Source organism: Salarias fasciatus, unplaced genomic scaffold (genome assembly GCF_902148845.1).
Source record: "Salarias fasciatus unplaced genomic scaffold, fSalaFa1.1, whole genome shotgun sequence".
NCBI classification, from domain to species: domain Eukaryota; kingdom Metazoa; phylum Chordata; class Actinopteri; order Blenniiformes; family Blenniidae; genus Salarias; species Salarias fasciatus.
This window is the reverse complement of record NW_021941378.1, coordinates 633,376-647,803: the sequence shown is the minus strand read 5'-3', so window position 1 is coordinate 647,803 and position 14,428 is coordinate 633,376. Positions and strand designations below refer to the sequence as shown.

Here is a 14,428-nt window from a genome sequence, read left to right as displayed (position 1 = left end):
CCCGGGTCTGCAGGCGTCCCCGGAGCGTCCCTCGGCAGCGACCACCTGACGGACCTGGAACACGCTGACGACCCCGTCCTGCTCAGACAGCCTGCAGTCAGCTGAGACGCTCTGGCTTCACCGTGAGGAGGAGCACAGCTCGGCTCCAGGGGAGCCGGACTGAAACCAGGTCCATGCACGTCTGTGATGGACCAGATCCACCTCCCATGGACCAGATCCTCCTCCCATGGACCAGATCCTCCTCCCATGGACCAGATCCTCCTCCCATGGAGCAGATCCACCTCCCATGGCTCAGATCCACCTCCCATGGACCAGATCCTCCTCCCATGGACCAGATCTCCTCCCATGCAAACCGGGAGCGACATCGTGGAGCCTGTCAGGAACTTTGTGTCTCTGGGTCCACAGTGACAGACAGCAGGACCTAGAACCAGAGCTGGACCGCAGACGAGTCCTGGCAGCCTCTGCTCTGCAGTCCCTCTGGAACCACTCTGGATCCAGACCGTCTCACCAAGACCAAGCTCCGGGTCTACAGCCCGGCCGTCCTCTCCATCCTGCTGTATGGCTCAGAAACGAGGACCCTGAACCACAGTCTGGCTCTGATAGCAGGACTCTGAGAACCATGGAGAACACCAGGACCCTGAGGACCATGGAGAACATCAGGACTCTGAGGACCATGGAGAACACCAGGACTCTGAGGACCATGGAGAACACCAGGACCCTGAGGACCATGGAGAACATCAGGACTCTGAGGACCATGGAGAACACCAGGACCCTGAGGACCATGGAGAACATCAGGGACTCTGAGGACCATGGAGAACATCAGGGACTCTGAGGACCATGGAGAACACCAGGCGGCCCAGCCAGTCTCCAGTGAAGGTCTCAGAACCAGGCCAGCTCCGAGCATCTTCCCTGGTCGCACAGCGCCGCCCTGCTGGCTGGACCATGTCCTCCGTCCCCAGAACATCTGACACGAGACGTTCTCCAGTTCGACCCGAAGGCCTCAGGCTGGAGACGACCACGAGGGAAACCCGGACCCGAAACCCCGGACCCGAAACCCCAGACCCGATGGCTCCAGACCTCCAACAACACGGAGCTGCTGGAGGAACAGAGCAGCTGGAAACCCCTGGTTCACCTGGTTCACCTGGAAACCCCTGGTTCACCTGGTTCACCTGGAAAACCCCTGGTTCACCTGGTTCACCTGGAAACCCCTGGTTCACCTGGAAACCCCTGTTCACCTGGTTCACCTGGAAACCCCTGGTTCACCTGGTTCACCTGGCTCACCTGGCTCACCTGTTCACCTGGAAACCCCTGGCTCACCTGGTTCACCTGGTTCACCTGGTTCACCTGGTCCGCTCAACGCACCGGGACCAGATACCCGGACCCTCCTGGAGCACTGGTAAGTAAGTAAATGTTGACCAGCTGCTGACCAGCTGCTTCCTGGACTCGGCGTTGTGGGGGATTCGGCACAGAGGAATCTTAACGCTCCATTCTGATTGGTCGAAAGAGAGCCACCAGGAAGTGACACAAATGATCAGACAGAAGGGAAAAGAGAGTCCTGCAGTGACCCAGCACGGAGAACCCGGAGAACCCTGGAGAACTCCTGCAGTGACCCCCCCACCACAGAGAACTCTGAGGACTCCTGCAGTTCTCTCGGTTCCTGAACAGGAAACTGAGAACAGAACCGGTTCCACGCTGATCGGAGAACAGAACCGGTTCCACGCTGATCGGAGAACAGAACCGGTTCCACGCTGATCGGAGAACAGAACCGGTTCCACCGGGCTGGAGAACCTGCTGAGCCGCCGCCCTGAGAACTAAGTTCTAAAGCTTGTATGATGGACACAGTCATTCATTATTAACCCACCACCACACACACACACACCACACACACACACACACCACACACACACACACACACACACACACACCACACACAAACAGGCTACTTTATAATTTATCGGCAGTAAAATGAATAAATAAAAGTCAGTTGAAGATGGAGACGAGAGTCAGAGTGGTGTGTGCCACACACACACACACACACACACACACACACACACACACACACACAACACACACACACACACACACACCACACACACACAGTCTCCTCCAAACCGCCTGGAACCTGTTAGCTGGTCTGGTCCTGACAGGGACTCGGGTCCGGTCTGTCCTGACTGGAGACCAGCCAGTCCCGCAGGACGTCTCCAGACCCGACGCCTTCAACCGGACGTGATGTGATTGGTCCAGGCTGTCATGTGACCGCATCACGTGGCCAGAGGGGGCGCTGTGATTGGACCATTGATGCAGAACTTCACTGGTAAAATCAATCAGCAGAGGATTTCGGTGAAACAGCAGGGGGAGAACCAGACCCTGAGACCAGGACCTGGTCTGGAACGGGAGCTTTATGTTGATTTACACTCTGAACATCGGCGTTTCGGATGGTTCCAATGAGACCGGCTCTTTCGCCCCCTGCTGGGATTTCCCCAGAATTACAGCTTGTTTGCACGTCCTCATGATCTCCATGCTTATGAGCGGAGGCGGAGCCTGGACGTGACGTGGAGCACGATGCATTCTGGGTAGTAAAAACAAACCAAGCCACTGGCAGCGGCCAGAGAAGACCGGTGTAAACCGGTCGAGGTTAACCCTGACCCTGACCCTGGTCAAAGGGGCGGGACTTCCTCATCTGGACCAATGGCTGAGCTGGTTCTTCAGGCGCAGCGCCCCCACAGAGCAACAGCAGGAACTGCAGGAGGTTCTCCCAGGAGGACCTCAGGAGGACCGCAGAACCCGGTTCCTCAGGACCTGGACCTGGACCTGGACCCGGACCCGGACCGGACCTGGACCTGGACCAGGACCTAGACCTGGACCCGAACCTGACCTGGACCTGGACCCGGACCTGGACCCGGACCTGACCTTGACCTAGACCTGGACCCGAACCTGACCTGGACCTGGACCAAAACCTGGACCCAGACCTGACCTGGACCTGACCCGGACCTGGACCTGAACCCGGACCTGGACCTGGACCTGACCTGGACCTGGACCTGACCTGGACCTTGACCGGACCGTCCAGCAGCAGGACGGCTGAGGACGGACCGGAGACTGTGGGACCGAGAGGACGGTGTCTCTGAAGCCTGGCTGAACGGGTCCAGCAGGTTCTGGTTCTGCAGATCTCCAGGGACTGGGTCAAATCCTGATCCTCCAGGATTTGACAGGACTGTAGAAGTGAGACCCGCCTGGAGTCTTCAGCCTGGACCGGGTCCAGATGAGGGTCTCTGAGCAGTGGGGAGACGGGGACAATGCTGGTGTCAGTCTGCAGGTTCTGGAGGGTTCTGTCTGGATACCTGGTCCTGGTCCTGGGCTGGTCTGGCTCAGAGACCTGGTTCTGGACCGGTCTGGACCAGAGAGGACTGGAGAGGACCGGAGAGGACCGGAGAGGACCGGAGAGGACAGGAAGTGGTGAGACGTGCGTGGGACGGCGGGACGAGCTGAGCTGCTGTGAGGACGGAGACCGTGTTGGAGTCCAGGACCTGGTCTGACAGGTGTAGTGGACTAACTGTCCCCTCTCTATGGGGGGCGGAGCCTGAGAATGAGGTCTGTCCATGAGAATGTCCATGTCTCCATGTCTCCATGGCAACCAGGGGCGGCCTCATCAGGGGCAGAGAGCAGCATGTCCATCTGAGAGACAGACCCAGATCGTCCCCTGGTGGACGGGACAGACCCGAGACCGTCAAAGCAGGATGTCCAAACGCTGTTGGACGGGGACGGAGCAGAGAAAGACCAGAACCCAGCTCCCGCCTCCTGGGCCAGGACAGGAGGACAGGAGGACAACAGGACAGGAGGACAGGGGGACAGGAGGACATCAGGACAGGGGGACAGGAGGATAGGAGGACAGCAGGACATCAGGACAGGGGGACAGGAGGATAGGAGGACAGGAGGACACAGGACAGGGTGACAGCAGGACAGGAGGACAGGGGGACAGAAAGGACAGCAGACAGCAGGACAGGAGGATGGGAGGACAACAGGACAGGGGGACAGGAGGACAACAGGACAGGAGGACAGGAGGACAGGAGGACAGAGGACAGGGAGGGGCGTGGCTTAGAGAGAGCAGCGGGTGGAGCTGAGCCTTGTGGGCGGAGCCAGGTCTCCGTCAGGACCAGGACCTGGATGTGAACTGATGAAGTCTGTCTCTTGACTGTGGACGGACGTGTAACCCATGTCGCCTGACTGCCCATGAACGCACCACGCACTGATTGGCCCAGGCCACTAGAGGGCACTAAACAAATATGGCCGACCGAGCCCACTTCCGGTTTCTCCGGCTGTGACCGTTGTTGCGGCGAACCCTCCTGCCGTGAGAAACTGCCCTCGCTGCGGCAAAACAGAACTAAAAGCGCTGAAATCAGAAATCACAGCCGCTGATGGCGAGTTACCGCCACTCCTCCTGTGTGCACACCGCCTCCAAATATTCAACTTTAAGTAAGCATTTGACTGCAATCGGCACTCGTGGGTAACGTAGCCTTGCCTTCTTCTGCTAACAGAGACGACCCACTCCTGCCTCCAATCCGCTTCATTCTGTGCTTTACAAACTACAACATCCGACGGTGAGTCACCAAAACAGTATAATCACTTGAACCCTTCCCATAAAATAGAGGATGATATCATCTAATGTGTTTAATTTGATTTAATTTCGGCACTTCCGGGTTAGCGCCGGACCGGTTCCGAGTGTGTTTTCTTTTGTTTGTTGAGTCTCTGTACCTGCAGTAACGACACCATACATGTGAAGTGACGGCCGTTTGCCGTATCTCTTTTATTTCTTGGGTTGCATCTTTTATTGTAGCTTTAGGCTCAATACAGTGCCATTGATACAGATTGTGAAGTTAATGTGATACATCTGATTTATTTATAGATATTGATTTAATGGGCCATTTTATTTATGAAGAAATGATTTGTTACTAGTGACTGACTTGATACTGATTGTGTTTTTTTGTTTTGCATCTCCTCTCTCTGGCCTTCAGTTTAGGTCAGGTTTTTTTTTCCCTCCTACCAAAAGAACACTGAAAAAGGTTCCTCCTTTGGAGGTGGCGAGCTGCCCGAGCCTGGTAGGACTTCTTTTTGTTTTTCCAATTCGCCTGGATTATAAAAACTGAACTGACCTTGCGAACAAACTCAGGATCGTATGAACTGAACGGAACTCTGCGAACCAGCCGAAGAATCGCATGAACTGAAATAAACTTTCCAACCCAACCAAAGATTCTATGGACACCTGAACTGTGCCTAAGGCTGAAGGGTTTTTTTTTTCCTTCCTTGGGTTTTTTTTTCCCCCCATCTGTGAATTTTCTGTTGTGTTGGGGCCCTTTGTTGTTTATTATTGTTGATGTCTGTCAATACATTTTCCAAACTCAATTCCTGTTTCCACTGGTTTTCATTCACATACCGAGCTCCCATAGCGAACCTGGTTTCTTTTGAGTCAGACACAGCCCTCCATCGCAGTGACTCAGCCCTCACGTTTATTACTTTAATTCCATTGTTGCACCCCCTGATCAGCGTTACAGACGTTCCAGAGACCAGGGAGGCAGAGCGGGCTGGACCAGGTCCAGAAGAGACGGGTGTGGACGGGGTCTGCCGATGTGCCGAGAAAGACGGGGATGTGAGAGACACTCTGTGGGGGTCCACGGGTCCGAGCAGGACCTGCTGGACCAGGAGACACTCTGTGGGGGTCCACGGGTCCGAGCAGGACCTGCAGGACCTGCTGGACCAGGAGACACTCTGTGGGGTCCACGGGTCCGAGCAGGACCTGCAGGACCGGCTGGACCAGGAGTCATGGTGTAAAACATTTTTGAAAAGTGAAAAAAAACAAAACAGCAGAAAAAGAAAAGAAGGGCGAGAGAGAGAGAGAGAGAGGGGGGCGAGGGAGGGAGAGAGAGGGGAGAGAGAGAGAGAGTGGACGGAGAGAAGAGAAGAGAGGGAGAGAGAGAGAGAGAGGGGGGCGAGGGAAGAGAGAGAGAGGGGAGAGAGGAGAGGGGGGCGAGGGAGAGAGAGAGAGAGGGTAGAGAGAGAGAGATAGGGGGTTAGAGAGTCGTGGTGAGAGAGACAGAGATAGAGACAGAGAGGAGACAGAGACAGAGAGAGGAGAGATAGAGGACGAGAGACGCTTCAGCTGCACGGAGAACAGAGACTCATCTTTAAAACACCCGAACCCAGCAGAGACCAGGACCCAAGAGACCAGGACCCAGCAGAGACCGGAACCCAGCAGAGACCGGAACCCAGCAGAGACCAGGACCCAGCAGAGACCAGGACCCAGCAGAGACCGGAACCCAGCAGAGACCAACCCAGCAGACCAGAACCCAGCGAGACCAGGACCCAGGAGAGACCAGAACCCAGCAGACCAAGACCCAGCAGAGACCAAGACCCAGCAGAGACCAGAACCCAGCAGAGACCAGGACCCAGCAAGACCAAGACCCAGCAGAGACCAAGACCCAGCAGAGACCAGAACCCAGCAGAGAGGACCCAGCAGAGACCAGGACCTAGGGGAACCGGCGCTCCTGAGGAACGAGTCACAACCGAGAACATGAAGACAAACACCTGCGCCAATTAGCCTGCTAATGGCTAATCACACACACACACACACAACACACACACCACACACACACACACACACACAAACACACGCTGCATGTGTGTGTGTTCCCATCAGGTAAATGCTGCGCCGCATGCACTGAAGCCATTTGCAGCTAATGAGCGTGGCGCTAACGGAGCTAGCTCTTAACGACCTCAGAGCTAACCATTAGCCACCTGATGAGCTCAGCAGCTCAGAGCGACAAGCTAACGACTGCAAATGAACCTGGAGGCTAGCTGCTAGCTACTGGCAGGTCATGTGATCTGGAGGCTAGCTGCTAGCTACTGGCAGGTCATGTGACCTGGTGGCTAGCTACTGGCAGGTCATGTGACCTGGTGGCTAGCTACTGACAGGTCATGTGACCTGGTGGCTAGCAACTGACAGGTCATGTGACCTGGAGGCTAGCTGCTAGCTACTGACAGGTCATGTGACCTGGTGGCTAGCTGCTAGCTACTGACAGGTCATGTGACCTGGTGGCTAGCTGCTAGCTACTGGCAGGTCATGTGACCTGGTGGCTAGCTACTGGCAGGTCATGTGACCTGGTGGCTAGCTACTGACAGGTCATGTGACCTGGTGGCTAGCTACTGACAGGTCATGTGACCTGGAGGCTAGCTGCTAGCTACTGACAGGTCATGTGACCTGGTGGCTAGCTACTGACAGGTCATGTGACCTGGAGGCTAGCTGCTAGCTACTGACAGGTCATGTGACCTGGTGGCTAGCTGCTAGCTACTGACAGGTCATGTGACCTGGTGGCTAGCTGCTAGCTACTGGCAGGTCATGTGACCTGGTGGCTAGCTACTGGCAGGTCATGTGACCTGGTGGCTAGCTACTGACAGGTCATGTGACCTGGTGGCTAGCTACTGACAGGTCATGTGACCTGGAGGCTAGCTGCTAGCTACTGACAGGTCATGTGACCTGGTGGCTAGCTGCTAGCTACTGACAGGTCATGTGACCTGGTGGCTAGCTGCTAGCTACTGACAGGTCATGTGATCTGGAGGCTAGCTGCTAGCTACTGGCAGGTCATGTGACCTGGTGGCTAGCTACTGGCAGGTCATGTGACCTGGTGGCTAGCTACTGACAGGTCATGTGACCTGGTGGCTACTACTGACAGGTCATATGACCTGGTGGCTAGCTGCTAGCTACTGACAGGTCATGTGACCTGTGGCTAGCTGCTCGCTACTGGCAGTCCGTCTGGCTGGTCCGGCTCTGATTGACTGCTGGTCATGTGACTTCACTCACCTGCACACTTGGTCCTGGCCCTGAGCGCTGGGCCCGGGGCCCCGGTGCCCCCCTCCAGGGGTCTGGTGAGCAGCACGCTGATCTGGTACTCGGTGTCCGGGTCCAGGTGTCCGATCTTGTGCGTCTGCTTGTCCACCGGGGTCGTGTCGATCAGCATGCCGGCCATAGTCCGGTACTCCACCTGGAACCCAGAACCCCAGAACCCACCAAGTCCTGAAGGAGCAGAGCTGGACCCAGAACTACTGGACCAGAACTACTGGACCCAGAACTACAACCAGTCCAGGGGCCTTACCTATAAAACTCTGTGTTAAAATCTGACAATCATGGTGCGTGGCAACGCAACGTGAACTTCTGTCTGCAAAAACACAATTTCGGAGCTAAAAAATGTCCGCAGCACAGCTGAACGCACTTCCCAAGTAATGGATCCCAATCCTGCAGAAACATGATGGTGGTCGCCCCACCCACAACCCGCCCCAACTCCACCCCTTGGCACCATATATGGTTATGCAAATGAACTCATGAATGAAATTTGGTTCTATTCAATTCTATCTATTCTAAGTTGTGTTCACTTGATGAACATGAATAACTCAGCCTCCTGGATGCTGGGTTCAGTCTGGCCTGTAGAGAACAGTTCTTCAGAGAGGAAGCAGCAGGTTTCAGCTGCTCTGAGCTTTTATTACTTTCTCCTGAAGGCTGGAAAACTGAAACCAACCAGATAAACAGAAGTGAACAAACACACAAGCTGGACCACAACACACATCACTGTCTGAAAACTAAACCAGTCAGCATTTAAAATCAGAGCTGCTAGCTCAATGCTAACTATTAATGGAAACGCCATTGGCATGCTAACGGAATTAGCATCTGCGCTGAAACTTCAAACTGACAAACTCACAGGCATCAGTTCCACCTCCATCCTGAACATCAACCAAAATACTCGAGTACTGACAGGCAGGTATTCTGGATGCTGTTTGAAATGAAGCTCAGAAAAACCCAGCAGCCACACTGCTCAGTCTTCTCTCTCACTGCTGCAGGCTGACACTCTGTCCAGCTCACTAGCTCCCCCTAACGGGGGGCGGAGCCACTGCACGCAGCAGAGGCAGTCCAGCTCCCCGGGACTCTGGCTCCACCCCAGTCCTCCATCAGAGCTCCACCCCGTTTTAGAGAAAACCATTTCTGGAAAAAAATATCCTCTTATACTCGGGCCAAGACGGTAGTTTTTGTTGCGGCGAGGACAGGAAGTCCCACGCATTTGTTCCCTGCACTCGGTTTTCATAGGGACCAGCTTTGGCGCAGAGGAGCCGCTGCGCAGAGTCTGGGGCTCATTTTGTGAGCAGCGAGGTTTATAGGTAAGAACCCTGGGCCCAGAACTACACCCAGAACTACACCCAGAACTACACCCAGACCTGGGCCCAGAACTACCACACCAGACCTGGACCCAGAACTACACCCAGACCTGGACCCAGAACTACACCCGACCTGGACCCAGAACTACACCCAGACCTGGACCCAGAACTTCACCAGACCTGGACCCAGAACTACACCCAGACCTGGACCCAGAACTACACCCAGACCTGGACCCAGAACTACACCCAGACCTGGACCCAGAACTACACCCAGACCTGGACCCAGAACTACACCCAGACCTGGACCCGAACTTCACCCAGACCTGGACCCAGAACTACACCCAGACCAGGACCCAGAACTACACCCAGACCAGGACCCAGAATACACCCGACCAGGACCCAGAACTTCACCCAGACCTGGACCAGAACTACACCCAGACCTGGACCCAGAACTACACCCAGACCAGGGCCCAGAACTACATTCAGACCAGGACCCAGAACTACACCCAGACCAGGACCCAGAACTACACCTAGACCTGGACCCAGAACTACACCCAGACCTGGACCCAGAACTTCACCCAGACCAGGACCAGAACTACATTCAGACCAGGACCCAGAACTACACCCAGACCAGGACTGAAGAACAGCATTGAGCCCCCAAACCCTGCAACACCCCTGGTCCCGCTGTGTCCCCTCCCCAGTCCCCTGGGCCCCAGTCCCCTGGTCCCCAGTCCCCTGGTCCCCAGTCCTCTGCCAGTCCCCTGGTCCCCAGTCCTCTGGTCCCCAGTCCCCGGTCCCCAGTCCCCTGGTCCCCAGTCCTCTGGTCCCCAGTCCCCTGGTCCCCAGTCCCTGGGCCCCAGTCCTCTGGTCCCCAGTCCCCTGGGCCCCATCCTCTGGTCCCCAGTCCCCTGGTCCCCATCCCCTGGGCCCCAGTCCTCTGGTCCCCAGTCCCCTGGTGTTCACATGATGTCCCCGCAGCACAGCCGGGCCCCCAGCTCTCCCATTTGAGACCCAGGTTAAAACTAATGCTTAAAACATGAAGACAGAACGACCAGAAGGGGAAGACCAGAGACCAGGACTTCCATAAGAGACCGGTCTGAGCTGGTCCACCACAGAACCTTTTCTAGAGACCCTGCTGAAGGTTTAGACCCCACTGCTCTGAGTCCGGTTCTGCAGAAAGTCTCCCCTGAGACCGTCTGAGACCTGCAGAACCCGATCAGAGACCTGCAGAACCTGATCAGAGACCAACAGAACCTGATCAGAGACCAACAGAACCTGATCACGGGCCAGTGGAACCTGTTCTAGCCTCAGAGACCTGAACCAGTGACACGGTTTCACTGCAGACCACAGAACCTGTTCAGAGACCAGCGGAACCCCAGAAGAGTTGGTTCACTAAAACCCGACTGCGCGCAGAACCGGACCCGGACCCGGTACCTCTCTGTCGATGATGGGCCCGTCCCCGTTGATGGAGTTGGCATTGAGCTGGATCCACAGGTAGGTGGCGCCGACGGCCGTCAGCTGGGGCGGCGCGATGGGGACGGGCGGCTCTGAGGACAGAACCCAGCAGAACCAGCGTCACACACACACACACACACACACACACACACACACACACACACACACACGTGGGGTAGGTAAGGAGGGAGGTGTGACCTTCAGAGAGCCACAGCAGAGTGGATTACCCAGAATCCTCCACGGAACTGTTCTACTTCCTGTTGACCCACTTCATCCCCAACACCCACTGTGTGGGTGTGTGTGTGTGTGTGTGCGTGCGTGCGTGCGTGCTTGCGTGCGTGCGTGCGTGCGTGATACGACTCACGTTTGACGGTGAGGTCAGCGTAGGAGGACACACCAACGCCCCTCTATTGGACGATGCAGCGGTACCGCCCACTGTCTCCTTTAGTCGTGTTTTCCACGTCAAACGTAGCGACGTAGCGCCGCGAGTTCAGAGGCTTGGTTTCCCTGACGACCGCCTGACGTCCGCCCATCCCCTGTCAGCACAACACAGCTCCCATGACAACAGGCCGGAACAGCAAGACGACAGTCAACAAGAGACAACAGTCAACAAAAGAGACAACAGTCAACACAAGAGACAACAGTCAATAACAAGAGACACAGTCAACAAGAGACAACAGTCAACAACAAGAGACAACAGTCAACAACAACAGACAACAGTCAACAAGACAACAGTCAACAACAAGAGACAACAGTCAACAACAAGAGACAACAGTCAACATGAGACAACAGTCAACATGAGACAACAGTCAACAGAGACAACAGTCAACACCAAGAGACAACAGTCAACAACAAGAGACAACAGTCAATAACATAGACAACAGTCACAAGAGACAACAGTCCAACAACAAGAGACAACAGTCAACAACAACAGACAACAGTCAACAAGAGACAACAGTCAACAACAGAGACAACAGTCAACAACAAAGACAACATCAACAGGAGACAACAGTCACAAGAGACACAAGTCCAACACCAAGAGACAACAGTCAACAACATAAGACAACAGTCAACAACAGAGACAACAGTCACAGAGACAACAGTCAACAACATGACAACAGTCAACATGAGACACGTCACAAGAGACAACAGTCCAACAAGAGACAACAGTGAACAACAGAGACAACAGTCAACATGAGATCAACAGTCAACAACATGATACAACAGTGAACAAGAGACAACAGTCCACAACAAGAGACACCAGTCAACACCAAGAGACAACAGTCAATATGAGACACAGTCAACAACAAGAGACAACAGTAAACCCAAGAGACAACAGTCAACAACATGAGACAACAGTCAACAACAAGAGACAACAGTCAACAAGAGACAACAGTCAACACCAAGAGACAACAGTCAACAACATAGACAACAGTCAACAACAAGAGACAACAGTCAACAAGAGACAACAGTCAACAACATGAGACAACAGTCAACAAGAGACAACAGTCACACAACAAGAGACAACAGTCACACAACAACAAGACAACAGTCACACAACACGAGACAACAGTCACACAACACAGCGAAACAACAGTCACACAACAAGAGACAGTCAACAAGAGACAACATCAACATGAGACAACAGTCAACAAGAGACAACAGTCAACAAGAGACAACAGTCAACAAGAGACAACAGTGAACAACAAGAGACAACAGTCAACATGAGACACACAGTCAACAACATGAGACAACAGTGAACAAGAGACAACATCAACAACAAGAGACAACAGTCAATATGAGACAACATAACAACAAGAGACAACAGTAAACACCAAGAGACAACAGTCACACAACATGAGACAACAGTCACAACAAGAGACAACAGTCAACAAGAGACAACAGTCAACACCAAGAGACAACAGTCAACATCATAAGACAACAGTCAACAACAAGAGACAACAGTCAACAAGAGACAACAGTCAACAACATGAGACAACAGTCAACAAGAGACAACAGTCAACAACAAGAGACAACAGTCAACAACAAAGACAACAGTCTACAAGAGACAACAGTCAACACCAAGACACAACAGTCAACAACATGAGACAACAGTCAACAACAACAGACAACAGTCAACAAGAGACCATCCCCTGTCAGCACAACACAGCTCCCATGACAACAGGCCGGAACAGCAAGACGACAGTCAACAAGAACAACAGTCAACAACAAGAGACAACAGTCAACAACAAGAGACAACAGTCAATAACAAGAGACAACAGTCAACAAGAGACAACAGTCAACAACACGAGACAACAGTCACACAACAGCGAGACAACAGTCACACAATGAGACGATAGTCACACAACACAACGAGACAACAGTCACAAAACACGAGACAACAGTCAACATGAGACACAGTCAACATGAGACAACAGTCAACACGAGACAACAGTCACACAACATGAGACAACAGTCAACAACAAGAGACAACAGTCAACAAGAGACAACAGTCAACACCAAGAGACAACAGTCAACAACATAAGACAACAGTCAACAACAAGAGACAACAGTCAACAAGAGACAGTCAACAACATGAGACAACAGTCAACAAGAGACAACAGTCAACAACAAGAGACACAGTCAACAACAACAGACACAGTCAACAAGAGACAACAGTCAACAACAAGACACAGTCAACAACAGAGACAACAGTCAACATGAGACAACAGTCAACATGAGACAACAGTCAACAACAAGAGACAACAGTTAACAAGAAACAACAGTCAACAACAAGAGACAACAGTCAACAAGAGACAACATCAACATGAGACAACAGTCAACAAGAGACAACAGTCAACAAGAGACAATCACAAGAGACAACAGTGAACAACAAGAGACAACAGTCAACATGAGACAACAGTCAACAACATGAGACAACAGTGAACAAGAGACAACAGTCAACAACAAGAGACAACAGTCAACAACAAGAGACAACAGTCAATATGAGACAACAGTAAACAACAAGACAACAGTAACACCAAGAGCCAACAGTCACACGACACGAGACAACAGTCACACAACACGAGACAACAGTCAACAGAGACAACAGTCAACACCAAGAGACAACAGTCAACATCATAAGACAACAGTCAACAACAAGAGACAACAGTCAACAAGAGACAACAGTCAACAACATGACAACAGTCAACAAGAGACAACAGTCAACAACAAGAGACAACAGTCAACAACAAGAGACAAAAGTCAACAAGAACAACAGTCAACACCAAGAGACAACAGTCACATGAGACAACAGTCACAAGAGACAACAGTTAACATAAAACAACAGTCAACAACAAGAGACAACAGTCAACAAGAGACAACAGTCAACAAGAGACAACATCAACATGAGACAACAGTCAACAAGAGACAACAGTCAACAACAAGAGACAACAGTCAACATGAGACAACAGTCAACACCAAGAGACAACAGTCAACACCAAGAGACAACAGTCAACAACATAACAACAGTCAACAACAAGAGACAACAGTCAACAACATGAGACAACAGTCAACAACATGAACAACAGTCAACAAGAGAAAACAGTCAACAAGAGACAACAGTCAACAACAAGAGACAACAGTCAACAACAAGAGACAACAGTCTACAAGACAACAGTCAACACCAAGACACAACAGTCAACAACATGAGACAACAGTCAACAACAAGAGACAAAAGTCAACAAGAGACAACAGTCAACACCAAAGACAACAGTCCATG

The 14,428-nt window shown here is 52.7% G+C and overlaps 1 protein-coding gene across 1 annotated transcript in view; it reads right to left on the bottom strand.

Moving 5' to 3' along the window:
• The window catches only part of LOC115385296 (receptor-type tyrosine-protein phosphatase mu), a 92,198-nt gene that overhangs the window by 27,248 nt on the left and 50,522 nt on the right, over window positions 1-14,428 (bottom strand). Inside the window, 3 exon segments of the mRNA XM_075410409.1 lie at window positions 7,850-8,030; window positions 10,627-10,739; window positions 11,012-11,183. Of these exon segments, the coding sequence (XP_075266524.1) occupies window positions 7,850-8,030; window positions 10,627-10,739; window positions 11,012-11,183 (466 nt within the window).